Raw genomic sequence first — 26,140 nt, forward strand, 5'->3', positions numbered from 1 at the left:
TTCAATTGACTGATTTCCTTATATGAACTGTAACTCAGAAATTGTTCCATGTTGCGTTTATATTTTTGTTCAGTGTACGATTTGTGTGGCAGACTAAAGATCTGCTATATTGAAAAATCAATACTTTGTTTCCAGTCACAGACAGAATTGTCCAGGTCAGGCCTTGCTGGAAAACCAGGGGCCAGAATGAAACTCAAACCCCTACACAACTCTGTCTAACTTCTCTTTCATAGCAGACACCTGATCTACAGTCATTGGATTATGTATGCCACTGAGCAGACGCTATTATCTAAAACAGGGTCTTCCAAACTCGGTCCTGGGGCCCCCTCTGGGTCCACGTCTTGGTTTTTGCCCTAGCAGCTGTGCCAGCTGATTTCAAATAGTCAAAGCTTGATGATGAGTTGGTTATTTGAATAAGCTGTGTAGCACAGGGGGGAAACAAAACATGTACCTAGTGGAGGCCCCAGGACCGAGTTTGGGAAACTCTGATCTAAAGCAACTTACAGTTCAGGGAATGCATTTTAGTAGACTGTGTGTGTATTTAATACACCCAGGAATTGAACCCACAGCATTGTGGATGCTAGCTCCATGCACTTGCTACCTGAGCTACACAACACAACAGATATGTAGAGGAGAAGCTAGCTATCCACAAGCATCCACCATGAAGAAACCATTTCTGTCTTTCACATGGTGATCGGGAAAAGGCTTATGTGGGTAAACTGAGATGTCAGATTAACATGGATTGACTGAAGGATAGAAATTGAAACTAAATTAGGGATTTGGTTGGAATTACTATCATCTTTCTCACTGCAGTTCAACAGGTTCAGCAAATAAATATCTGATTCATCAACTAGGCTACATAAATGGTGGATCATCTCACTCCCTTCCACCCCTGTAGACACCTGCTGTCCTTAAATCACAAAACCCACACACTCATGTTTCAAAGAAGGAAGTGTCGCCTTATTCTCAGATGTTGCCCCAGTTCACAAGCAATCTCTTTAAACCCCCTCACCTCTCCTCTCCAGCCCCCTCCTCATCAGAGATGTGAATTATTGACTCTCTCTCTCTCTCTCTCTCTCTCTCTCTCTCTCTCTCTCTCTCTCTCTCTCTCTCTCTCTCAACAGCAACAGCCCTGAACAATAGGGCCACCCTTCTGTCTGCGTTCTGAGGGCCATCTGGTTCCCTCGGTACGTTTTCCACCAGACAGGTTGTTGATAGAACAACAGCGGGGTGAATAAAGACAGATCTGCTGCTCCTCACACATGTAAGGTGTTCATGTTTTCTCTTTATTTTATTACGGCCAAATTGCCATATTTGGTCAAAATGGATGCTTTGTTGTAGACTGTTGTGTCAGGGATACTTGTATAAATGGTAGCATACTTCCTGAACGTTTTCAGGGCTATATTACTATATTATCAGGGTTCCCGAAATTAGAACACAACAACATGCAAATAGACTGCAGTTGCTAGTGTACTTACAGCCTTAATACACAGGTACAACAACTTTATGTTAAGCGTTACCACACTTTCTCTGTCTCGTTCTTTCAGGCGTAAGGGGCCAAAATGCAGTACTTCTTTAGTCTCCTACTGTTGATGGCGGTTTACTCCAAGTCTCGCAGCAGCCCGTGCGAGAAAGGCTGCGACTGTCACGAGGAACTGAAACTCACCACGTGCACTAACGCCCTCTTTACCCAACTGCCCAACCCCATCCCTCCTTACACGGAACACCTGGACCTTTCTATGAACCTTCTAACCTTTCTTCCGAAGAGTTCCTTCCGAATGGAACGCAAACTGAGGGTTCTGCTTATAAAGGACAACAACATCAGCGCTGTGGCTGACGGGGCCTTCACCCAGCTAGAGTTCCTTCAGAAGTTGGACCTGAGTTGTAACAGGTAGTGGGATGTTTTTCCTGGCCGCCGTGCTCTTGTTTTTGTTTTGCTCTTTTGTGGTCTTACTGTCAAGCACTTTGTGACAACTGTTCATGTCAAAGGGGTTTTGTCAATTAAATTTGATGGATGGATGGATGGATAGATTCATTGATTGATTTATCGATTGATTAAACAGGATCTCGTCCCTGAGCGAGAGTTTCTCCCTGGGCCTGAATGCTCTGCGAGAGCTGCAGCTGAGCCACAACCACCTGCACACCCTGCACAGCAAGAGCTTCATGCACCTGGATGGCCTACAGAGGCTCAACCTTACTGGCAATGCCATTCATAACATCCAGGTGAGGTTGTTTTTACTTTTGTTGATCATCATCAAATAAAGTGATACAGGGCTTATACAATTCGATTCTATTCCGTTCTATTTTACTATATTGTATTGTGTTTTATTTTATTTTGTTATTTTCCATCCAGGTGAGGTCCTTTGGCTCCATGTCCACCTTGCGGCAGCTCCACCTGGAGGGCAACCATCTCGTCTCCCTGAACAATGGGGTGTTCTCCATGCTGAAGTCCCTGGAGGTCCTCAACCTGCAGGGGAACCAGATCAACAAGACCCAAGAGGGTGTCTTCACACCGATGACCTCCCTGGCCCTGCTCAACCTGGCCCACAACCAGATGAGCACCATCTACTTCAAGACCTTCCTAAGCATCCACACCTACAGTACCCATATCCTGTTGGAAGGAAACCCCTGGAACTGCAATTGTGACCTGCAGAAAGTGTTCCACAAGCTTCGAAGTGTTCAAAGGCTGTTCTTGGATGATTATTATAATCTTAGCTGTAATGCTCCGCCAGAACTAGCGAACTACAGGTTGATGGATGTGGATACGGAGCTGTGTATCGCCGAGGTGGTTATTGTGCTGATTATCACGATCACCGTGATGATAACAGTGTTGGGGGCCATCGTCATGGCGGAGAGGAAGAGAAAGAAGAAGAAGAGGGGAAAGCATTGGACGGAGCAGGGCAACTTGTCTGACTCAGATCACTAGGGATTGACTTTTTCTCGGCAACACAATCCTTTTAATGCATTTGTACAGTAACACGAAGAAAATATCTATCTGATACAGTTATAAGCGTCATATTTTAAAGGGCATTTAGTAGCCTATTGTACAATTTCACCAAGTATTTATTGTACACAAATGCATAAATCAATTACTCAATATGTACACTTTTTGCATTTGTAATAATACCAGAATTTGTAGTGTTCTATTAGATACTTTGAAATACAATATGAACAATACTAACGGTTTGAAAAATAATAAATTCAACGCAATTGAAATGTGCACTAGCCGCATTGTACTCTATCCATTTCCTTTATGATGTAATAAATATACATTTTATATATATATATATATATTTAGAAACAATAACAATTGCACATCTTGCCTTCACTCTTCGTTATAAACATGCTCTTATTGCATTTACAGTAGTTGTTGGTGTATGTTGACGGGCGGTGGGGACACTATTTGGGAGGTTGGGTTCGCTTTAACAGATAGCAGAGGCGTCACACGAGGCCCATCGTCTGGGCGAATCGAGTTCGGAGTTCCAGTCTGAGCGAAATGGCCTGAACTAGGATGTGTTTATTAAGGATATTACTTATGGTATATCATCGGTATCATGGATGCATAGGATAACGACGGAATAAGCTGCATTGTAGGCAATGCAGAAAGCTTTCGATTTCAGACGGGGAGACACAACTGCCACCGCCGAACCTGCGTAGTCAAAGTTGAAAGAATAGGAACGCGGACCAGGGACTTTTGCAGGTAAGATTAATGAGATCATCGGTGTCCAAGCTCATTTCCAATTTAAAGAGAAACTGCTAATTCACATTTTTTGACGTTTTATTTGATTTGATTGCGTATCTACAATAGTATGATTTAAGTGCGCTGTTCAGCACTGTTTAAAGTAAACGTACTTTTATTTCTTCAATTTGGTGTGAAGTGTTATTTGATAGTGAAACACGCATTTCGTTTACACTTCCGCATTGGACGGTGAAATGTATTTTTTCACCGGTTTCACCAGTTCTTCTGATATGACATTCCCACTCACGATCAACATGAGTTATTAGGCTGTAACAATGTTACTATATTTGTTACACCACTTGTGCAACTTGTTGAAGCCTAATATTTATTGTAGCCAATTCTATGCTAAACATATTTACTGTATAGCATAGTGTTTCAATGTGCTTTGTGTTGTAATCACGAAAGACAAATATATATATATATATATATATATATATATATATATATATATATATATTAGTTAAGCAAACTTTACTATGCATATTGTTAACCAGCACATCAAGTACATGAAGTAGGTAAGTAACAACTGGTTTCCGTTTCCTGTGTAACATCAATATTCGTAACATCAATATTTCTACACATAGACTGTATGCTTATGATAATCAATGTAGCCTACTGTTTAGGTTCCAGTAAACATTAATCTAACTTCCTGCCTTCCAGAGATGGCTGCGGACGACAAAGTGGTAATCCTATCGGACGACGAAGAGGACCAGAAGAGGAAGTACGTCCTGGACGAACCCTTCAACACTCTTTCCCTGGAGCTGCAGACCGACCGAGAGCCAGTGTCTGCTGCAGCATCAGACACACAGTCTGCTCCAGAGACACCCATGGCCTCGCCACTGAAAGACCTAGGCTGCTTTGAGAGGATGTGCCTTCGAGTCAACTCCCAGCTCCTCATCTCCAAGATCTTCTACTTCTTCTTCTATGCAGCATACGGATCCCTGCACCCACTCCTAGCCGTCTACTACAAGCAGCTCGGGATGTCGCCAAGCCGTAGTGGACTGTTGGTTGGGATCCGGTACTTTATAGAGTTCTGCAGTGCGCCATTCTGGGGAGTGGTGGCCGATCGTTTTAAGAAAGGGAAGCCATTGTTGCTGTTCTCTGTGCTGTGTTGGTTGGTGTTCAACTGTGGCATCGGCTTTGTCAAACCAGCTGCCATGGTCTGTAAGGAGAAGGTGGACATCACCACTGTGTCTCCACCAATACTCCCCTTGACGACAATGATACCAATTAACGGCTCGCTACCGGACGTTTCCACCAATCACACGAGGAGAAGTCGTCGGGATTTGTTTCGAAGTTACTTTCCAAGCTTCCTTTTTGTTTTGAATGGCCGTGATTCTGGCTATAGTGTACGCCACAGGCATAGAAGAGGTGCTGATAGCAATACCACCCAATCCACAGGGGTGTCTTACGAGCAGAACAATGGCACGGCAACAACCACTTACACCCCCACCATTGCCCAACCCAGAGTGGTGCCTAATGAGCAAGCCAATACCACTCAGCTTTTAGTGAATACCACAACTATGCCACTAACCACTAAAAACCCCACCCTTGCCCCTAACCATGCCCCCACCACACATTCCATATTGGTGCTTCACGAGCAGGGCAATACCACTCAAGCGACACCAAATACTACTTCAACAACTATGACAACCACTACCCCTGCTCCCACCCAACCCAGAGAGTACATCATTGAGTACAATGAGGATCAGGTAGAGAGCATCTTTCTCCTAATCCTCTTGGTCATCATCGTGGGGGAGTTCTTCAGCACGCCGGCAGTCACCATTGTGGACACGGTGACGTTACAGTACCTGGGGAAGCACCGGGACCGCTACGGCCTGCAGAGAATGTGGGGGTCCCTTGGCTGGGGCGTGACCATGCTGCTAGTGGGTATCTGGATAGACCACACCCACCTTACGCTGCTCATCGACGGCGTGGTCGGCTGTATCCTGCCCGAATATAAGAACTACCAGGTGATGTATGACATTGAACATGTGACAAATAAGAAGCAATGGGTCGCTAAGGACGACATAGTTGATGCATAAATACAAACGGAGTTAATTAAATTTGTTCAGTTGTTCACTCATTCATACATTCACTCATTCTCTCTTTCTTTCATTCCTTGTCCAGGTGGCCTTCATAGTGTTTGGAGTGATGATGGGCCTGGCCCTGGTGGTAGCAACACAATTCTACTTCGACAGGTAATAGGGGCAGACACAATTTAAATTATGTTTGAAACCCTACCCTTTTAGCTTTGCCTTAATTCAATGATTTTATTCTTATTTTAGACTTCCTTTTTGTTTTATGTACTTTTATTCGTCTATTTTATACAATTGCTGTTTGTTTTTAATATCTTACATTTGATTATTTTACTGTAAATGTGTGGTGGTCTTAAATTATCTTTTAAATGAAGTTTGATTTGATTTGACAGTGGGGACTACAGACAGGAGTTGTCTCAGAGGCCCCAGGAGGTAGAGATACCACAGGTAAATCAACTGGAAAATTAAAACTCACACTAAGTGGAATAGTCTTTCTAATTTCTTTAGCAGAAGTAAATACTGCTTTAAATAGAATCTTTTTATTATTATTATTTGTTTCACACCTTATTTTTTTCAAACAGGTAGGCGGGAACGTGGCATCTCCAGAGGGGAGTGAGAGCTCCACCTCGGACCAGACCCCCATCACCCCAGAGTCTACCATCCCCGAACAGCCTTTCCACTACAGTGACCTCCTCAGGCTGTTCTGTAGTGTTCAGTACAGCACGGTGCTGTTCGTCGCCTGGTTCATGGGCTTCGGTTACGGCTTTGTGTTCACCTTTCTGTATTGGCATCTAGAGGACCTGAAGGGGACCACCACGCTGTTTGGTGTGTGTTCGGTTCTGAGTCATGTGTCGGAGCTGGCTGCTTACTTCACCAGTCATAAGTTTATTGAGCTGGTGGGACACATCAGGTAAGGATGGGGTTGTTGTTGTTGTTGTTGTTTTGGGGAGGGTGGTGGAGGAAGGGATATCGCATTATCCATCTCTTTTAGCCAAATCTTTTACCAGAAACAGCAGCAGCAACAACAACAACTAAAGCACACAGTATTTTCTGAAACTGAGGATTTCCACATTCTCTATCCCGTTTCACCTCAGCTAGACATGCTGCATGTAAACAAATCGTGTTCATTTAGAGTGCCTCTTGCTTGAACGTCACACAGACCTATACTATAGTCAGCGTATACTATAGTCAGACAGACAGACCTAGCACAAAGCAGGGACATTTGAGAGTGTGCTGTTATGTTTAAGGAGAGAGGGCCATCACTCTATCAGCTCTGTGTGACCTATGTCATTTTGACACACAAACATTCTTCTCTTAACATCTTGGGTGGTTATAACCCGGCAAGTAATGCAGTTACCTATTAGTGCAAAGGTCTCAAGAGGAATTTGTGCCACTGCTTTTTGCCTCACCAGTTCAATGGGCACTGTACGCAAAGAGTCATACTAACTATGCCTGGTAGGGCATCTCTTTGGACCTGAGATAATTAACGCGACAAAAGACACTGATCTGTTTGCTTCCTCTTAATAACTTTTGCTCGGAGTACCTAACCACTGAAAATCTCATCACTAATTTCTTTCTTTCCTCCCTGTTTTCCTAACTTAGGGTCTTGTACATTGGCTTGGCATGTAACACAGCACGCTACCTGTACATTTCTTACTTGGAGAATGCATGGATAGTTCTGCCTATGGAGGTCTTACAAGGTAAGAGAGAGCAGGTCCGACATTGACGTTACTTCCTGTTGACATCTGACTGAGGAAAGGTTCAAATTTGAGTCCGTTGTTAAGGGCTGTAGAGCCTCAGTAAAGTACATCTTAGGATGGGAATCTCTGTTGTTTCAAGCAATCGCTGCCTTATAAAACACCTTTTTCCAAGCCAACGAAACAAGAACAGGATAAGATATAACTTAAAGGAATGTTAAATATTGATTTTAAGTGAAAAGGACATTACAGTATCACATCAAAAACGGTCATATTAAAAGACAGTATCAACAAAAGGAAATTGAATAAGGATATCCTGGTAATGTCATATGACTAGTGAATAGGCACAATGTTACCCCTGTTTGTCTTTCTGTGGTTACAGATGAGAGATTATTTAAGAGCAGGTTGGATGGGTCTTGTCAAACACTGGACAGGAGAATAATATTGTTCCACTCCCTCTTTCAGACACCTTGGGTGCAAAATAACCAATAGGACAGAGGTAGGCAACTAGATCCAGAGTGGGCTGATTTTTGTCGAAGAGAATGGTCGGGGCCCAGAAAATAATTATAATTTGTACACTGCAAATTGACCCAAAAAGAGATTGTATTTTGAGACACAATAATGTATTATATATTTTTGGGGTTGTACAAACAGACTTCCTAAATGAAACACATTTTTAGATGAATTCCTGGTGATTTTACACTTTTTTTTACCCAAAACTACTATGCAAAGTACCAACTGTAAAGTTTGGTGGATGAGGAATAATAGTCTGGGGTTGTTTTTCATGGTTCGGGCTAGGCCCCTTAGTTCCAGTGAAGGGAAATATTTTTAAAATCTCTTTTTCTCCCCAATTTCGTGGTATCCAATTGGTAGTTACATTCATACATCGCTGCAACTCCCATACGGACTCGGGAGAGGCGAAGGTCGAAACTCGTGTGTCCTCCAAAACACAACCCAACCAAGCCGCACTGCTTCTTGACACAATGCCCACTTAACCCGGAAGTCAGCCACACCAATATGTCGGGGGAAACACCGTACAGCATGCACTGTGCCCGGCCCGCCACAGGAGTCGCTAGTGTGCGATGGGACAAGGATATCCTGCCGGCCAAACCCTTCCCTAACCCGGACGACGCCGGGTCAATTGTGCGCCGCCCCATGGGTCACCCGGTCGCGGATGGCTGTGACAGAGCCTGGACTCGAACCCAGAATCTCTAGTGGTACACCCAGCATTGTGATGCAGTGCCTTAGACCACTGCGCCACTCGGGATCCCCAGTGATGGGAATTCTTAACGCTATAGCATGCAATAACATTCTAGACGATTCTGTGCTTCCAACTTTGTGGCAACAGTTTGGGAAAGGCCCTTTCCTGTTTCAGCATGACAATGCCCCCGTGTACAAAGCAAGGTCCATACAGAAATGGTTTGTTCGAGATCAGTGTGGAAGAATTTGACTGGCCTGCACAGAACCCTGACTTCAACCCCATCAAACACCTTTGGGATGAATTGGAACGCCGACTGCGAGCCAGGCCTAATCGTCCAACACCAGTGACCGACCTCAGTAATGCTCTTGTGGCTGAATGGAAGCAAGTCCCCACAGGAATGTTCCAACATCTAGTGGAAAGCCTTCCCAGAAGAGTGGAGGTTGTTACAGCAGCAAAAGGGGAACCAACTCCATATTAATGGCCGTGATTTTGGAATGAGAGGTTCGACGAGCAGGTGTCCACATACTTTTGGTCATGTAGTGTATATGATGATTATATATATTTTTTTTCTAAAAACTTTGGGGGGCCAAAAAGAAAGCCTGTTGCCAACCCCTGCTCTAGGACAGAGGCCTATTGTATAGTGAATGTACTCATCCATGATTCTTGCAAGGAATTTAACTATGGCGTTGTGTTTTGAATGGTGGCGGATAAAATGTCTTATAGGCCTACGCCTCATGACAATTTTTCTAGTAAAAACTCAATACATAAGAGTAATCTCGTTATTACTGGTCATTAGTGAGAGGCACTGTTTGCTTTGGTGCTATAGCTTCTTCCTGAACTCTGTCTTAGAGGAGTGTCTTGCAGTCCCAGCCCACAAAGCAAAGTAAGATGACCACCCCGTTACTTCAGCGTGAGGATGTGTGTATATATCTATCCGATGTCTTGAATCTGTGGTCAAGGAATGAGAAGTCCGTCTGCCTGACGGATGATGGATGGAAGTCTAAGTGTCAACACTTCCTTATCTATAGGACTTAAATAAAAGAGAGGCGAGGTTTCCTGTTAGATTGTTTTCCCTATTGGCGCTAATACTACAAGACAGACTGCTTTTTCTTCTATATGACGTTATTATTGAAATAATGTATAACATTTTACGTTTTTTTTTTCTTGTCATTTAGCAGACACTCTTATGCAGAGCGACTTACTGTAGAAATTAGGGTTGAGGGCCTTGCTCAAGGGCACATCAACAGATTTTTCACCTAGTCGGCTCAGGGATTCAAACCAGCGACCTTTCGGTTACTGGCCCAACACTCTTAACCGCTAGGCTACCTGCCGCCCCTACTTTGAAGAAGCATTTTTATCCTTATACGCTGTGTAATGTTTAACACCTCCATCAATGCTTGTCCTCTGGCATCATTGACATTCTACTCATTTAGCAGACGCTCTTATGCAGAGTTACTTACAGTCGTGAGTGCATAGATTTTCGTACTGTTCCCCGTGGGAATCAAACCTACAACCCTGGCTTTGCAAGCGCCATGCTCTACCAACTGAGCCACACACAGTATTTCACTTTTCTAACCTTTTTGTTTTGTCTTTCTGTCTTGTCTCTTTGTACTGTAGGTGTGACCCATGCGTCCGTTTGGGCAGCCTGTATCTCCTACCTGAGTGCCGCGGTGCCCCCAGCTCTGAGGACCTCTGCCCAGGGTATCCTCCAGGGTCTACACCTGGGGCTGGGACGGGGCTGTGGGGCCATGGTGGGGGGAGTCTTCGTCAACTATTTTGGTACGGCTGCGACGACAACGGCCCCTTTTGACAGTCCCATTTGAGTCGTGAAATTAACCAACTCTTGACATACAGCCGTGTTTTTATAATAGAACATGATTTTGAGAACCAATGAGTTATACTATTTATTACACATTTATGAACTACATACGTGCCCACTAATAATCAACGGTCTATAAACGATGTACAAACCTTTCATAACCCTGTTAAATGACACCTTTAACATGAAGTGTAACCGTTGTGTTGTTTCTGTGTCTGTAAAGTGCATCTTTCTTTTTCCAGGAGCTGCAGAGACGTTCAGAGGGATTGGAATGGCTTCCCTGGTGATACTCCTCATCTTCTCCTTCATTCAATGTCTGACCGGACAGAACGAGGAAAAGAGTGAGGGAGGGGAGAGCACCTCAGTTCATTTTTTTTCTTTTACAGACCCTGCACTGTTCGAGGAATTTGTTCTGTATAGAATGGATTAGTGGATAGCTTCATATATTGCACTAAAAACAAAATATTTATAGAACTGCAAACCACATGTATTTTTAACAGTGTACCATACACAAATAACCTAAATTGTATTCCCCTCAATAGAGGACAGGATGCTAGCAGAGAACATTCCGGTTCCTTCCAGTCCAGTTCCCATCGCTACCATAGACTTGATGCAGAACCAGAGCCAGGTCAGAACTCTCCAAATTGTTGTACTGCTTCTTTCAGCAAAACAATTTCCCATTGTGGGACAATGACGTGTACTATTAGTACTACTACTACTAATTACTACTACTACTACTACTGCCAGGTGGGTGTGATGGTGCCCCGCCCTGACCCTAGACCCCCGGCTAAGAAGACCAAGCACCAGGAGGAGCAGGAGGATGTTAACAGACCGGCCTGGGTGCTGAGTGGATCCCCCTGGGTCACCATATCCTTCGCTGTCTGCCAGATCAGAGAGATGTACTGCATGGCCAAGAGTAGTCTACCCTCAGAGACACAGCCACTGCAGGTAGGATGATGGACGGTAGTCATCTTATAAAGGTGTGTCAAATCTCAATGAGAACTCTTGTCCTCAGATGTGTCGAATGCAAAAGTTTAAGAATTTCAAGCCCAATTCATGTTATTTTCTTCTTTCTTTTTTTTTATAAACTTTTAAATATTTGACTTCAATGGGATTTATTTTTATATCGTATGATTAACAGTGACAATATGTGAACGATTTCTCCCCACACCTTCATGTGAACTAAAGAAAGGTGAGACTGTGTTTGCTCTTTGTGTGCACTGTAGAGGTGAATTCCACACTGTATTTGTGAACATGCGGTGGTGAATGTGGTCAAATGTCCTATGTGCCCGTGTTTGGTTTACTAGTTTAGTGCATGGTTTGGTTATGTCTTTAGTGTACAAAACACATTTTGTCGTGATTGATTAGCCAATGACGTTCTATTATCTTGTCTGTTGCCAGGAGCAAAATGATCAGAACTCTTCTGAATACAAGGCAGTGGAGACTGAACACAGAGCAACAGAAGTCACCACACCCCCATAACGGTTCCCCCAGGCAGCATACCTAGCAAGGCCCACCCCGCAGAGCACCCCGAATCCCAGCCCTCTCCCATACCAGACTAGGGGAACTCTGAGGAGCAGCCTGCCTTTTTCACCTGGTAACTTTGAGGCTTCACATCAACTGTCTTTCCGGCAGTAGATTAAAGGCTTGAGTTGAGTTTCGAGACGGTACTTACATTCACCGGCGTGTCTCCTTTGGTTCCTGCGACATGTACATTAGGGAAGGGGTAAGGAGCAGTGAGCACTACTCCACATCGATTACTGTGTGCTGTAAAAGGTACTGAGTGATAAGCTTTCTGTGTGTGTGTGTGTGTGTGTGTGATCTGGCATTGTGTAAATAGAATTTGATCTAGAAAGGGTCAAAAGGGATTGTTGCCGTCTAGAATGTAATGTATTTATTTCCTCTGTGTCTTCCTGCACGTGCTTCTGACAATCATGTTATTATTTTGACTCTTGGGATGAAATGATGTGTGTGTAGACAATAAAAATGTATTTGTAGATAAATCATTAACTTTCACTGCTTTTCTTGTGTCTCAATGATATTATGGCTGTCTATTCCGACATGTTTTTAAAATCCTAAGAGGAGACACTTGGTGGCAGTAGTGTACCGTATTGAAGTACTAACCCTAAGTGTGTGTGTGTGTGTTCAGGTCAGGGTGTGCGTGCTGTTGCTGCTGATGGGAGTGTGTGGGAGGACAGTAATAGTGTTCTCTTCAGAAACTACACCACAATGCCATCTGCAACATCCCTTGTCTCGGCAGAAAATATAAGCTAATATTGATGTTGAAGATGGAAAAAAAAAAAAAAAAAAGATTTCATTATTGGACTTGTTTCCCCCGAATCGTCTTTGTTTTGAACACAGCAATTAATGTCCTTCATTATCCTTATTAGGTGTACTCTATATAAAGTGATTCTACTATAACAGTCTCAAGAGACAAGACTGACCGTGGCAGCTGTCTTATCCAATATTGTTAAGCCTGTTGTCTACATCTAAGGAATTAATCATTTTTAAATTTGACCTTAAGGTTTCTCCATCAGCTGCACTCCATGAATTAGTTCATTTGAAAGTACTCTCATGAATCAGTTCATTTGAAAGTACTCTCATGAATCAGTTCATTTGAAAGTACTCTCATGAATCAGTTCATTTGAAAGTACTCCATGAATCAGTTCATTTGAAAGTACTCTCATGAATCAGTTCATTTGAAAGTACTCCATGAATCAGTTCATTTGAAAGTACTCTCATGAATCAGTTAATTTGAAAGTACTCCATGAATCAGTTCATTTGAAAGTACTCCATGAATCAGTTCATTTGAAAGTACTCCATGAATCAGTTCATTTGAAAGTCTAATAAAAAATGATGACATTCCCATGTTCCTCAACGATCTTATTGAGGCAAACACCAGTATAATATTTGTTTACTCTTGACCACACGGACTCACACATACATACGTATGTATGGCTTTGCTGAAAGTGTTGAGTCATGAACTGGTCCTATTTATGCCTGCGGTGTGGACACTCCAACATGCTAGGACATGATGGGACCAAACAGCTGCCATATTCAGCAGGGCATCATGGGACTGTTGTAGTACTGTAGCAGCATCCTTTTATTGAATTGCACTGTACACTGACAGTGTTGCACTGATGAAATAGCTGCACATGGTAATAATCATGCTGATCATTAGAATGATAGGTGTGATATGGTGTAGGCCTGCATGATCTTTTAGGAACACTCCAGGATATACAGTCACCAGGGTCATATTGTTAAGTTGGTGGAAAACGTTTTTAAAACAGTGAAAGTGGTAGCCTCGGCCTACTACCTGTATGTGTCAAATTAGAGCTCAGATTGTCGCTTTCCATTGCAAACAGTTTTGCTGCTGTGGCTGTGTGCCCTACTAAGCATGACCTGGGATGTCCTGCAGAGTGAGGAAAAAGTGCCCCGTGTGACACAGTGAGAGGCTTTTGTCTCTACCGTCATCAATACAACCATACATAACGCCCACAGGGCCAGCCTCTAGCCCACAGCCCACACCAGCCCCAGCCTTAGCCTGCAGGAGGCACACCAGGGGAGCTCAGAGCCATGGTTACTCCCACCCCAATACCCGGTTGGGCAGCAAAGCCGTAGGATCCAAGGAGCAAGGACAGTGTTGAGGAGTAGAACGACTCCCCAGCCCACAGCCATTTAGGCCTAAGTAGTGGTTCACTGAGGTCTAAGCAGTCGACTTAACATTTCCGCACTTCAATAATTGGTATGTCAGTTTCTTGTCAAGTGCAGAGGGAGATAAACAGACTCATCCTTCTGGATGAGTCTGTTTATATGATAAGTACTGTAAAGTAAAGTACATGTGAGGCAAACTATGTTGCTGAGGTTTTGTGACTGATTCAGGGACTTGATTTGCGGGTGGGCGTGTGAGTGGGGGGGATCCTAATCCCTAGCGTCTGCTGTTGTTTTTCATGCCTGTTGGGTTGAGATCAAAAACTTAACGGCAATAATCATGCAAAATTGTCTGGCTTTCGCTTCAAAGAGAACACCAACATAAGTTTTACTCCTTTTCTTGTTTGCGTAGTTTGTTTCATCAGTTCTACTCGTTTTTTTATAAAGGGAACCGGGTTATCTTTGATAGACTGAGGATACAATACAACGTCTCTGAAATAAATGATCATATTAAACCGTCATTTAAGAGCACGAGTCTAGACTTGGCATCTGTGTGAGGTGATATTTCCCCTGCGTTAGCAGTTTGAGCTCCAACACCATCAGGGCTGGTGCACAGTGGGGAAGATGGCCGAAGACCGGCAGAAGTGGAGAGCCTTTGTTGCTGCCCTATGAGCCAGCCCAGTCGTGATGGGGATAAGTGAGTGAGTGGGTGAGTACATTGGAAGATAATTTGACACACATTAGCTGGGCTAGGCGGTGGGCGGTGAGGGGGTCTCTGGAACCTGCGTGATCGTAGGCCCACCCACATGGGTAAAAACCCCTCGGGGTTTAGGAATGTAACCTCCATTCATTATGACTCTGAGAAGCCCACTACGGACCCTGATTGTGGGCCGATCATCCTAGCCCGCCTCTGTGTTTGTCATTAGGTACTAGTTCGATGTATCTGTTTTGTATGGACAGACCACTATTTACTGGGGGGGGGATTCACTGAATGTTCATCTGCTGCATTTATGAACATATAGATGCACAACCAACATAGTGACATTGATCTAAAAATGGCGTCAAGCTTATAGTAATAATAATACCTCATAAGTTCTAAGATTATAGTACTTATCTCAACCCGCACCCACACACACACACACTTCCGCCCACATACACAGCACACTCTGCCGCCCACACACACACTTCCACACACACTTAGCTCGCAGACACATGTTCACTCAGATGTAAGATGCTCATGGCATCGGACACAAAAACACAAAGTAATGGGCTATACGTTACATACTGTTTAGGGTTCGCCTACAAAATGTAAATTTTTCACTTACTAACAAAACTATGAAAGTCAACTATTGACATTTATAGTTTAATAGTGTTTAATGCATAATGTGTCATAACACCTGCATAAGTGCTCATGTCTGTAAATATTGCATTTATTATATTCTAATTGATGTGATATTCATGTCCTTCCTCTTAACCATTTTGAGACCAGGAAGCTTTCTCTGGTGTGTGTGTGGGGGTGGTATCACAGGGTAAGGCGAGGGGCTGACAAGCGCACACGCGCGTGGGTGTCGGTGAAACGTGTTTGTAATTGGTACAACAGTGAAGATGTACAGAACACTTTTAAAAAGAGCACTATTAGAAATCTGAAATACAGTACCGATGAAACGATTTGAGGCAAATGGAAAATATATATGTTATCTCATCTCTAAAAGTGGACATATTCAATGGAAAACATATATAGCCTAATGCAGCCATGTAACAGGGTGTGCAGGGTGTTTATTTATTTACATTTTATTTCACCTTTGTTTAACCAGGTAGGCAAGTTGAGAACAAGTTCTCATTTACAATTTCGACCTGGGTGTACTCGGAGGGTGTGTGTGTGTGTGTGTGTGTGTGTGTGTGTGTGTGTGTGTGTGTGTGTGTGTGTGTGTGTGTGTGTGTGTGTGTGTGTGTGTGTGTGTGTGTGTGTGTGTGTGTGTGTGTGTGCGCGCGCTCTGGCAGGTCAGGGCCATCCACAGACAGGATTAAAGGAGTGGGTGTGCTGCTGGAAACTATCTGGGCTAAACGTACCTGTTCTCTGTTACCCTGGCCCTGTCTGGCTGTGTGGAAAGCACATCATTAAAACCACACAACAGCTGCTCCTCTACTCTGCCTGTGTCCCAAATGGCTACCTATTCCCTGTTCCCCATAGGGTTCTGGTCCAAAGTAGTGCGCTATATAGGGAATAGGGTGCCCATTTGGTACGCATTCTCTGACTCAATTACCTATCCTCATCATTAATCTCCTTCATAAAATATAATGTTGTAAACTACTGTAAATAAATCAAAATCAAATCAAATTTATTTATATAGCCCTTCGTACATCAGCTGATATCTCAAAGTGCTGTACAGAAACCCAGCCTAAAACCCCAAACAGCAAGCAATGCAGGTGTAGAAGCACTGTAGCTAGGAAAAACTCCCTAGAAAGGCCAAAACCTAAGAAGAAACCGAGAGAGGAACCAGGTTATGTGGGGTGGCCTGTCCTCTTCTGGCTGTGCCGGGTGGAGATTATAACAGAACATGGCCAAGATGTTCAAATGTTCATAAATGACCAGCATGGTCCAATAATAATAAGGCAGAACAGTTGAAACTGGAGCAGCAGCACGGCCAGGTGGACTGGGGACAGCAAGGAGTCATCATGTCAGGTAGTCCTGAGTCATGGTCCTAGGGCTCAGGTCCTCCGAGAGAGAGAAAGAAAGAGAGAAAGAGAGAATTAGAGAGAGCACACTTAAATTCACACAGGACACCAAATAGGACAGGAGAAGTACTCCAGATATAACAAACTGACCCTAGCCCTCTGACACATAAACTACTGCAGCATAAATACTGGAGGCTGAGACAGGAGGGGTCAGGAGAGACTGTGGCCCCATCCGAGGACACCCCCGGGCAGGGCCAAACAGGAAGGATAGTAAATAATACTTTTCTCTGTTCTCTGGTCTCAAGGATGGGAAATACAGTATATGCTCCTCTACTCAATTATCCTGATAATTAATCTTCTTGGTAAAAAAAAAACGTAGCAGCTAAAGTAGTAGCCTAGCTCGGTAAATACGTAATCATTATTATAATTTTTCTTTAAAAAAAAAGTGCAGCTGAAAAAAGTAGCTCTGCAAATATAGACAGAAGTTAGTAAGTGTACCATGCTTCTGAGTCTCTTTTCTCACGAGTACAAGAAATGTGCACTGAGAGTTTGTTCAGTAGCAGTGTGTAGATTCTAGATATATTCTAGATCTATTCTCCAGGATAAAAACAAAGCCTCATTATCTCCCTAAGGCTGTGCTGTGTGCTGTGGCTGCATGGCCTACTTGCCAGAAATAGCTCATTGATACAGAAGCAGATTGAGTTATCATAACAGTAAGCAGGACACTTTATGTTGTGTCTCTAGAGAGAACAAGCCTTTCTTCTTTCTATAATTTGTGATAATAATGTGAAGAGTTTATATTCACATGACAGTGAAGGACACAGAATGAACATCTTATTCTGTGAGTTGATTATATTATATTCCGTGAGTTGATTAGTATTGTAGACGGTCCACGCCCAAAGTGAAATGGGCAATGCACAAGTCTGAGAGTATATTTGGAAAAGGGGCTGGTGCAAGCCGAAGATTTGTGTGGGTGTATGTAAATCCTTAGAGAAATGTTTGTGGTTCCCATGCACACATAGGGCAAAGTCCCCCTTCTCTCTCTGCCTATATTCCCACTTACTGCCTCAATTCTGAGAGTAATGTGATGGATAAAACACTAAAGACACTAAATTGTCATGGCAAGAGACTCAAAATAAATGTTTGCATAGAAATATAATTTGCATATACTAACGTGTTTTATCCAAAGAGTGAAGGAGTAAAAAACATCTCAATCAATAAAGTAAAAGATCAAATAACCTAATTACGTCATAGATGACATGAGCCAATCCTTATTAGTCTATCTGAAATGTCAACAGTTTCACTTCTATACAGTCATATAGCCAAAAGAGCGTTTTAGGGTTTACTCTGCCCTCGCCTCACACCGTCCCAGTTGACCGGCGCTGCCTGCCTCTGCCACTGCTGAGATGTGGTGCTTGGTATTCCATGCAGAAGCCTCCCACGCCCCTGTCCGCCCACGCCAGGATTTGCGTCACGCAGGCGCGTGGGAGTGAGCACTGTAGCAACCGCGGAATATCCCAATTTCAATCGCCGGGGAGGAGGAGGTAGGGTAGCAAGCAGGCAGCTCACACTCATCTAGTCTACAGACGTTCAACACAATCGCATTTCTATTTAAGGAGGCGAAGGAGGGAAGGCAAACGTTGTCAAAGAACGCGATGACTTTTTAGGCCAGAGAGGGCGTTTATTAGGAAATTATAGATCTACCGATAATTGTACAGTTTATTCAGTTACAGTTTATGGCAGTTCAGCCTATACTGTAGCTGATAGACTGTAACAACTAGATAAAGGAAACGAAAGGGGACTAACGTTTTCCAGGTATGTAACACTTAAAATACATCGTTGGAATAAGTTATTGGGCTATGACAATAATGTAACAGGTTGTAGCCTTGATACAATGTTGCAGCACTGTTCTATTATTGCCGACAATGGTATTTTTTACTCATCTTCCTGATGTGGATTTACTTGCAAAACCGGTTTTGAGTGACGTTTAGTCTGGTGCTGGATTACTGCATTTTGCATTTACATTTTTACTTTGTGGTGTTTTGAAACGAATTTCTTTTATTTTCTATTTAGGTAGATTGATTTGTGCAAATATTCCATGGTCATTTTTGCCTCTTGATCTGCTCTGTTCTTTGGAATGTCGGTTTTAAATCAGGCTGCGTTGCATTTTGCCCTGAGGTTTTGACAGCATGTGGTTATGAAGTAGTTGTGCAGTTGTTTGCAAACACTCTGAATTCCCATTGATGATAAACAATCAAATTATATTATTCACATAACTAAGGGTCGTTCAGCAATATCTAATTATTTGTGACATAGTCCTCTAACTTGCAAGAAATGGGTAGTTAACAATCCCTTGGCTAAAGCAAGTGGAGCATGTGTGTGTGAGAAAGGCCACCTACGCATGCTGCAAAGGAGGATTGTGGCATGTGGTCCCATCAGCAACTAACAGGGCTCTGACTGCGAACCGCCACTCTTCCTTCTGCAGCCCTAGTACTGCAGAATTTACAAAGGGAACTCAGGCGGAGTGGAGGGAGTGCCTCTTTCTCTCTCAGTCAGTCACACACACACACACACACACACACACACACACACACACACACACACACACACACACACACACACACACACACACACACACACACACACACACACACACACACACACACACACACACTCCAAAAACACACCCCCACTCCCAAAAACACACACACACATACACCAACACTCTCTGGTCAGGCAGAACCTCTTGCCCATCCCGTCTTGTGTTCTCTCTCCCAGGCATGGCGGCAGCGTTGCCCAGAACTCTGGGGGAGCTGCAGCTCTACCGAATCCTCCAGAGGGCCAACCTGCTGTACTACTACGAGGCCTTCATCCAGCAGGGAGGAGATGACGTGCAGCAGCTCTGTGAGGCCGGGGAGGAGGAATTCCTAGAGATTATGGCTCTGGTGGGCATGGCCAGCAAGCCCCTGCACGTCCGGAGGCTCCAGAAATCCCTGCGAGACTGGGTCACCAATCCAACGTTGTTTAATCAGCCCCTGACATCTGTACCGGTGTGTAGTATACCAGTCTATAAGTTACCCGAGGGGTCACCCACGCCGGGCGGCGCGGAGCGAGGGGGTAACAACAGCGCCCGTGGCGAGACCCATGTCAAGGTTCCCAAAATCATAGCTGCGACATGTCTGGATCCAGGAAAGCTGGAAGTGGCCAGGGACAGAGTGTCAGGGGGGTCTCCACTGCAGAGCGGCAGCGAGGGGCGCTTCTGGTCGGGTCACAGCAACGACAGCGAACAGAGCCTCTCTCCGTCCGACCGGGGGTCTCCGTCGTCCCCCCGAGAGGGTCTGGAGGCACTTGACGCTGCAGCTTTGCAGTCTGTCCTGGAGTGTGTGGACCGGATAACCCCGGCCCTGTCCAAGAGCGACCCCACAGAGGTCAAAGAGCAACTGAAGACCAATAAGAAACTTGCTAAGATGATTAGCCACATCTTTGATATGAGTGATGATGATCCAAGGAGAGCGGAGGAGGTCAGGAAGTATAGCGCCATCTATGGACGCTTCGACTCAAAGAGGAGGGACGGCAAACAACTGACGCTTCATGAGGTAGGGATAAGAGATGGGATAATTTTGCAGTCCTAGGTTAGTCTACTCAGTGCCAGTGCAATACAGGTGACAAACCTCAGTTCCACAAGTTTGCTTCAGCCGTCTAAAAGTAGGTCGGCAGTAGTAGAAGTCACAACTGAAGAGCTCACTGACAGAGTTGTGTATCTACAGTTATAGTTGACAACATGACTTATTATCACGCGTGTCCTGCCTTTCAGCTGACAGTGAACGAAGCAGCAGCCCAGCTGTGTATGAGAGACGTGGTGCTACTGACCCGTAGAGACGAGCTGTTTGGTCTGGCCAGGCAGATCTCCAGAGAGGTCACCTACAAATACACCTACAGGACCAGCAAGTAAGAGCCACTCTCCTCCACTGCACCGCACACAACCGTTGCTTGTTAGAGTTAGCGATGCTAAGGGAAGTTGGGAAGCATGGGTGACTTATTTACTTGCTTAAGTACATTTTCTTCTGGTGGTTATTATTATGTAACTCGTTACTGTCATGTGTTACATTTTACAGAGACATGTTTTCCAGTTATGTAAATGATCCTATGGTGTGATTCATGTCATGTTCGGACGATGCTTTCCATATCTTTCAATTGTTTCTCTGCATACAAACTGAATGTATTGTCTTCTCCACTGTAGGTCTCGCTGCGGCGACAGAGATGAGCCGTCTCCTAAAAGAATCAAGACAGAGGAGAACTTCTTTGACATCCAGGAGGCTCTGCAGGCCATCCACATGAGACAGGGCATACTGAGAGAACAGCTAGCCTGCGCCAAGTCCAAAGGAGAGGAGATAGTTGGGAGAAACCTTCAGGTAACATACTTGAAAAGTGGATTATAAAATGTAAACATGGGCCTCCAGAGTGACGCAGCGGTCTAAGGCACTGCATCGCAGTGCTAGAGGCATCATTACGGACCCGGGTTTGATCCTGGGCTGTATCACAATCGGCTGTGATCAGGAGTCCGGGTCGCCCGTGTTAGGGGAGCGCTTTACTTGCCTCATTGCGCTCTAGCGACTCCTTGTGGTGGGCCGGGCGCCTGCAGGTTGACCTAGCGGTCGTCAGGTGAACGGTGTGTCCTCCAATACATTGCTGCGGCTGGCTTCCATTGGGGGAGAAAAAGGGGTTACATTTATTTTTATTGTATAAAGTAAACATTATCGGAGACACGTTTAGTTGACCCGGTCATTTCCGGAGGCATGTTTTTTTACAAGAGTAGGAGCAGTTGTTAACGCCCTGTAAATGTATTTTGTTTTAACAGGTGCAGTTGGACCGTCTGTTAGCCAGACAGATGGAGATCCTCCATGATGCCGCGGTACAGGAGAGGTTACACGCTCTGGATTGGAGGATACCTGCAGGGGCTTTGAAGTACCTCAGCGAGGCTCCAGGCACCAAAGGCACGTCGGTAGACAAAAGCACAGAGCACCAAGGTAACGGTACGGTCTGTCTTCTGCGTCTCTCTTTGGAGAGCGCTCGTACATGAGTGCTATCCTCATGTTCCAAATTCACAGCTCTGTGAGTCACCATTTCCAGCCTTCAAATCTTATTTTTTAAGTCAGGGATTCATTTTGTATCTGAGGAGGAATCATAACTGTGTTAAGCCGGTAGCCGTCCCTCAGGGACTCATCCCATCTTCGTCCTTTTCTCTCTCGTCCTTTTCTCTCTCGCACGGCCCATACTCCTGACAGCTCATTATATTCATGTTACCCATAATTATCCTCTCTCTGCACCTGTCATTAACTCTCCCACGCCTGTTTACCTCCTCCGCCATGTGGCTGCCCAGGGGCGTCTCTCTCGCTCTCGCTCTCTTTCTCTCTCTTTCTTTGTCTTTCTCCTCTCTCCCACTCTCTCTCTCTGTCTCTCTCTCTTTCATCCTGTCTCTCCTTCATAAGCTATTTAAAGCACCTTATTCAAGTTGAATGAGAAGAAGAGTATAAAATCTTTTTTTGGGGGGCACCGAGTGGAGTACAAACTCGGGCCCAGAGCAAATGCGCATCAGATCTCTCAAGATTTTGAGAGACAGAATGTTAAATGTCATTTTTTTTGTATCACCAAAAGCAGCTTGGTGAATGGTACTCTAACAGCAGTGCCATTGGAATTGATTGTGTAAGATGGCAGCGTGCATCTCAATGGTTTACGCATACCCTAATGTTTGTCTATGTGTTTATGGATGTTTTCAGACGAGCGACCAATGAACTTGCGGGTGCCCAGTAAGAGTGTGGCGGAGGGGGAGCTTCCCCTGGGGAAGCAGCTAGCCAATGAGCTCAAACGATTCCATAACAACCATAACACAGATGAGGCCAAAGCACCAGCAACAGGTACAGCACCACTCGGGCAAATGTATGTTCATTCTTGAGTCACGTATGTATACGTACACACTACAAACAGTGAGTATTAGTAATGGTCTGTTGCATGCACACACCTGCCTACATTCAAGCTCCACTATGAGTGAAAAGGTATATGGTTAGAAAACACATGGCATGTTTTATTCTGATGATCTTTTCTTTGTGTTTTACCTTAGAAAATGGATCCTCGCATCAAGCGGCCAACCACACTGACAGAAAGACCATCAAATCAGAACCAGAGGATTCCACATAGTGCCTCCCATCCTTCGTCTGTTTCCCCATCCGGTTTTAGTCGTCATTTACACTTTTTACACTAAGCATCTATCTCAGTCAAATTAATGGATACTAAAGCAAGCACAGCCACAGTAGAGCCTTAACAAACCAACGTTGCCTCAAAAGAAAAAACATTTATTTTCTTTCATTTTGTCTAAGGTTTTTGCCAAAGCGTCTAGAGTAGAGCATAGATTCAGTCACGGGGAAAACTGAACGAGGATGTCCTTTCACAGGATAACTTTCATGCTGTATAGGCCTTTATGTATTTATTGATTGATGTGCATGATATTATTTAAGAATGATGGGTCGGGAAAGTAGCCTTGTACCACAATCCTGATCTCCTGAGCTTACATTCTGTTTCGCTACATGAATTTGAATGAAGATTAAGTGAAACAAGAGCGGAGAGGTCAGGATATGAAAAAGAACAAGAAAATACCCCAAGCTATTTTTGGCTTGTCGTGTTCGATCGGTGGGTAACTATTGTACTGTAAAGAATACAGTAGGATTCTGTTTTAATCAGAGGTGGAAAGAGAGCTATCTGGAGAGGAGAAATTATAGTTTTGCATCATCCTACTGTATGTACTGTATGTATTTATGAGTGATACTGTAAATTAAACTGAGGCTGCAGAATCTTTTGTGTATAGATCTCCAGTTAGAGTTCAGATCAGTGTTATGGGATAGGTTGGCCCGGAGATGGACTGGGACCAAAAATCAGCCCTATCATTTAAAAAAAAAAAACTTTGATGCCCCCACACCGGCCCATTTCTTTCCTCAAGGCCCCCATACCAGCCCGTTTTTCCCCCATGATAATTGTGCACAAAAAAAACTGTTTAGACAGGCACACTAGTCAAAAAAAAATGACCAGCCCATCTGGCATTTGCCCTAAATGCCAGATGGCCAGGCTGCCCGTGGGTTGGCCTAGACAAATCGAGTTTCCTTGATAAGTCTGTCAAACACATGATGTTGTACTGTAAGAATGCACATTTGAACCTCAACACAACATTGAGTTACCCATTGTATTGAGTAGGGCCCCTGGTCTGTTATTAGGGCTGGGAATTGCCAGGGACCTCACGATACGATATTATCACGATACTTAGGTGCCAATTCGATATGTATTGTGATTTGATACTGCAGAGCCATGAAAAAAGAGCCATGAAAGCCATGAAAAAAGAGCCACGAAAGCCATGAAAAAATGTGTTTTGATCAGTCATGTGAATAAAAGTTCCGAAAGGATGTTAGCTCACCATTTTAAAAGAAGATGGATAACAAGCTATAGAAGGGGAAATACTGGAGTTTTTGCGCATGTACAGCTAACAAGCACAAAAATAACATTGCGAGATTGTCCAAAATAATATTGCGATATATTGTCAAAAAGAATATCCCGATATGTAACTTCTTGATTTCTTCCCCGTTATATTGTTGCACTCCAGAAAGTTGTGTTTTAATACATATCTCACTGTAGGACCGACAGGGCCAATTCGGCCTGTACAATTACAAGAATATTTGCCTAATCCCAAAAGCAGAGTTTTGTCAGTGTAATGTTGGTGTCAATCTCAGTACTGTGTTTATGTGTGTAGAGCAAAAACCGAATAACTGTCGTTAGAGAAAACAAGTGAAAGTGTCTGGTATCATAAGATGTTCATGTTACACAGCCTCGTAGTCTTAGATCCTACCAGTGTTTCAGCTGTGACCACCAATGTATAATTCAAGATGTTTGTATGTTAGAATTAGCTCTCAGATGGTTGTTTAATGTTGTGTTTCCAAATGTGTAAATCTGTCTTGCTATAGAGTCTGTTTGTCTTTTTTGGCGTCACCGCAGTCACAACAGTTTTGTAGTAATAGTCTCTCTAGGTCAAATAGACTGCAACAAATGCAATACTTTTGTAAGTACTGTTTAAGTACTAAGTACATACTTTCTGGGCCCACTGTCTGTTCTGTTCTGTGCTAGGTGACTTCTCCTGTCCTCCTAAACCTGTACTGGTTTAGTTTAATCAGTGTCATGTAATGTTCACAGACCAACGCATGTCCAGCAGTGTGATAGACAGCCAAGATGTTGATAGTACATTGATTCATGTTCTTATCACTGTTATCGAGTTAGCCCAGGCTTGCCTACACAGTAGATATGCACCTGTTTTTTTTTTAAACACTAATATATTTTATTTGTTATACAGCACATAAACATTATTAAACTTTATTTTTTATGGTGGTTGTCTTTCCTTATTCATGATATATATTTTATATTAATCTTATTATTATGTCCTACGATAAAATAACAACATTTAGATTTTTTCAGTTCTTCTTTTTCTTTTCTTTTTTTCTTTTTTTACAGCTAGACAGCTAAACTGTTCCATGGCAGAGAACCTATACTGGTATTTATAAGGTATAATGAACGCTGACAGACTGAATGTGGTCCAGTCAACAGTTTCTCTTCTTAAAAAAGAAAGGGATGATGAACCGCTGTCTGGGGTAAAGTATTTGCATCAGTGTCATATTAAAACATTCTGAAACTGCCCGATGACTCACTCTGCTCACTCTGACGCAGGTCCTTTTCATACTTCACATCTCTCCCTCTCTTTTGCCCTCTCTCTCTCTCTCTCTCTCTCTCTCACATACACACACTCCCTCGCTCTCTCTCCTCCCTCTCATCTCTTTCTCACACACACACACAGATTTTCTCCTGAGATCAGGTCAACTCATCACTGAACACCCACATGTGTAGCGCCCTCCCATCCTCCACAATCTCAGCCCTGTGTGATGGCCTCCCTGCCAATGCAAGTCACTGATGTGTTGCCATGGCAATAGTGATTGTAGGCGGCGGGACTACAGGCAGTGGGAGGGAGCTCAGCCCGGCTGCTAAACTGCGTGGGTGTGATCTGGTGAATGCGCCATCACCCCCGTTTAAACAAAGCATGAAACTAACAGTGCTTGAACAGAGGTGGGTATCAAGTGAATTATCTCCTCAACTTCTCCAATAGTGCAACTAATAAAATAGTGATTAGTTAGTTCTTTGTTTATTTTTTATTTTAACAATTTTTATCTGTGTTAATTCCAGGAGGTTGCTTTTTTTTAAAGGGATAGTTCACACAAATTGCAAAATTACATT

General features: G+C 43.8%; 3 protein-coding genes across 6 annotated transcripts; all 3 read left to right on the forward strand.

The window, feature by feature from the left end:
* The first annotated feature begins 1,124 nt into the window (after positions 1–1,124).
* LOC118370174 (insulin-like growth factor-binding protein complex acid labile subunit) lies at positions 1,125–3,263 on the forward strand. Its single transcript, XM_035755030.2, has 4 exons — positions 1,125–1,264; positions 1,548–1,891; positions 2,064–2,223; positions 2,354–3,263. Exons 2-4 carry the CDS (start codon positions 1,563–1,565, stop codon positions 2,924–2,926), a joined length of 1,062 nt encoding a protein of 353 aa, XP_035610923.1. The 5' UTR covers positions 1,125–1,264; positions 1,548–1,562; the 3' UTR covers positions 2,927–3,263.
* A 200-nt stretch (positions 3,264–3,463) lies between these two features.
* LOC118370173 (major facilitator superfamily domain-containing protein 6-A-like) lies at positions 3,464–12,501 on the forward strand. Of its 2 annotated transcripts, XM_035755027.2 has the most exons (11): positions 3,470–3,700; positions 4,400–5,712; positions 5,870–5,940; positions 6,171–6,225; positions 6,360–6,688; positions 7,381–7,478; positions 10,294–10,455; positions 10,738–10,836; positions 11,038–11,123; positions 11,243–11,443; positions 11,897–12,501. In XM_035755027.2, exons 2-11 carry the CDS (start codon positions 4,402–4,404, stop codon positions 11,975–11,977), a joined length of 2,493 nt encoding a protein of 830 aa, XP_035610920.1. In that variant the 5' UTR covers positions 3,470–3,700; positions 4,400–4,401; the 3' UTR covers positions 11,978–12,501. The 2 variants fall into 2 exon arrangements, with proteins under 2 accessions (XP_035610922.1, XP_035610920.1); XM_035755029.2 differs by lacking the exons at positions 7,381–7,478; positions 11,897–12,501 and having other exon boundaries at positions 3,464–3,700; positions 11,243–11,417.
* A 2,028-nt stretch (positions 12,502–14,529) lies between these two features.
* Positions 14,530–25,547, forward strand: LOC118370175 (NGFI-A-binding protein 1-like). Of its 3 annotated transcripts, none has more exons than XM_035755033.2 (7): positions 14,530–14,855; positions 19,601–20,418; positions 20,637–20,770; positions 21,063–21,234; positions 21,681–21,855; positions 22,600–22,737; positions 22,941–25,547. In XM_035755033.2, the coding sequence occupies exons 2-7, from the start codon at positions 19,603–19,605 to the stop codon at positions 23,015–23,017; spliced, it is 1,512 nt and encodes a 503-aa protein (XP_035610926.2). In that variant the 5' UTR covers positions 14,530–14,855; positions 19,601–19,602; the 3' UTR covers positions 23,018–25,547. The 3 variants fall into 3 exon arrangements, with proteins under 3 accessions (XP_035610926.2, XP_035610925.2, XP_035610927.2); XM_035755032.2 differs by lacking the exon at positions 14,530–14,855 and adding an exon at positions 18,117–18,637; XM_035755034.2 differs by lacking the exon at positions 14,530–14,855 and adding an exon at positions 18,126–18,637 and having other exon boundaries at positions 21,681–21,849.
* The last annotated feature ends 593 nt before the right edge of the window (positions 25,548–26,140 follow it).

Source organism: Oncorhynchus keta, chromosome 37 (genome assembly GCF_023373465.1).
Source record: "Oncorhynchus keta strain PuntledgeMale-10-30-2019 chromosome 37, Oket_V2, whole genome shotgun sequence".
In the NCBI taxonomy this organism is placed as follows: domain Eukaryota; kingdom Metazoa; phylum Chordata; class Actinopteri; order Salmoniformes; family Salmonidae; genus Oncorhynchus; species Oncorhynchus keta.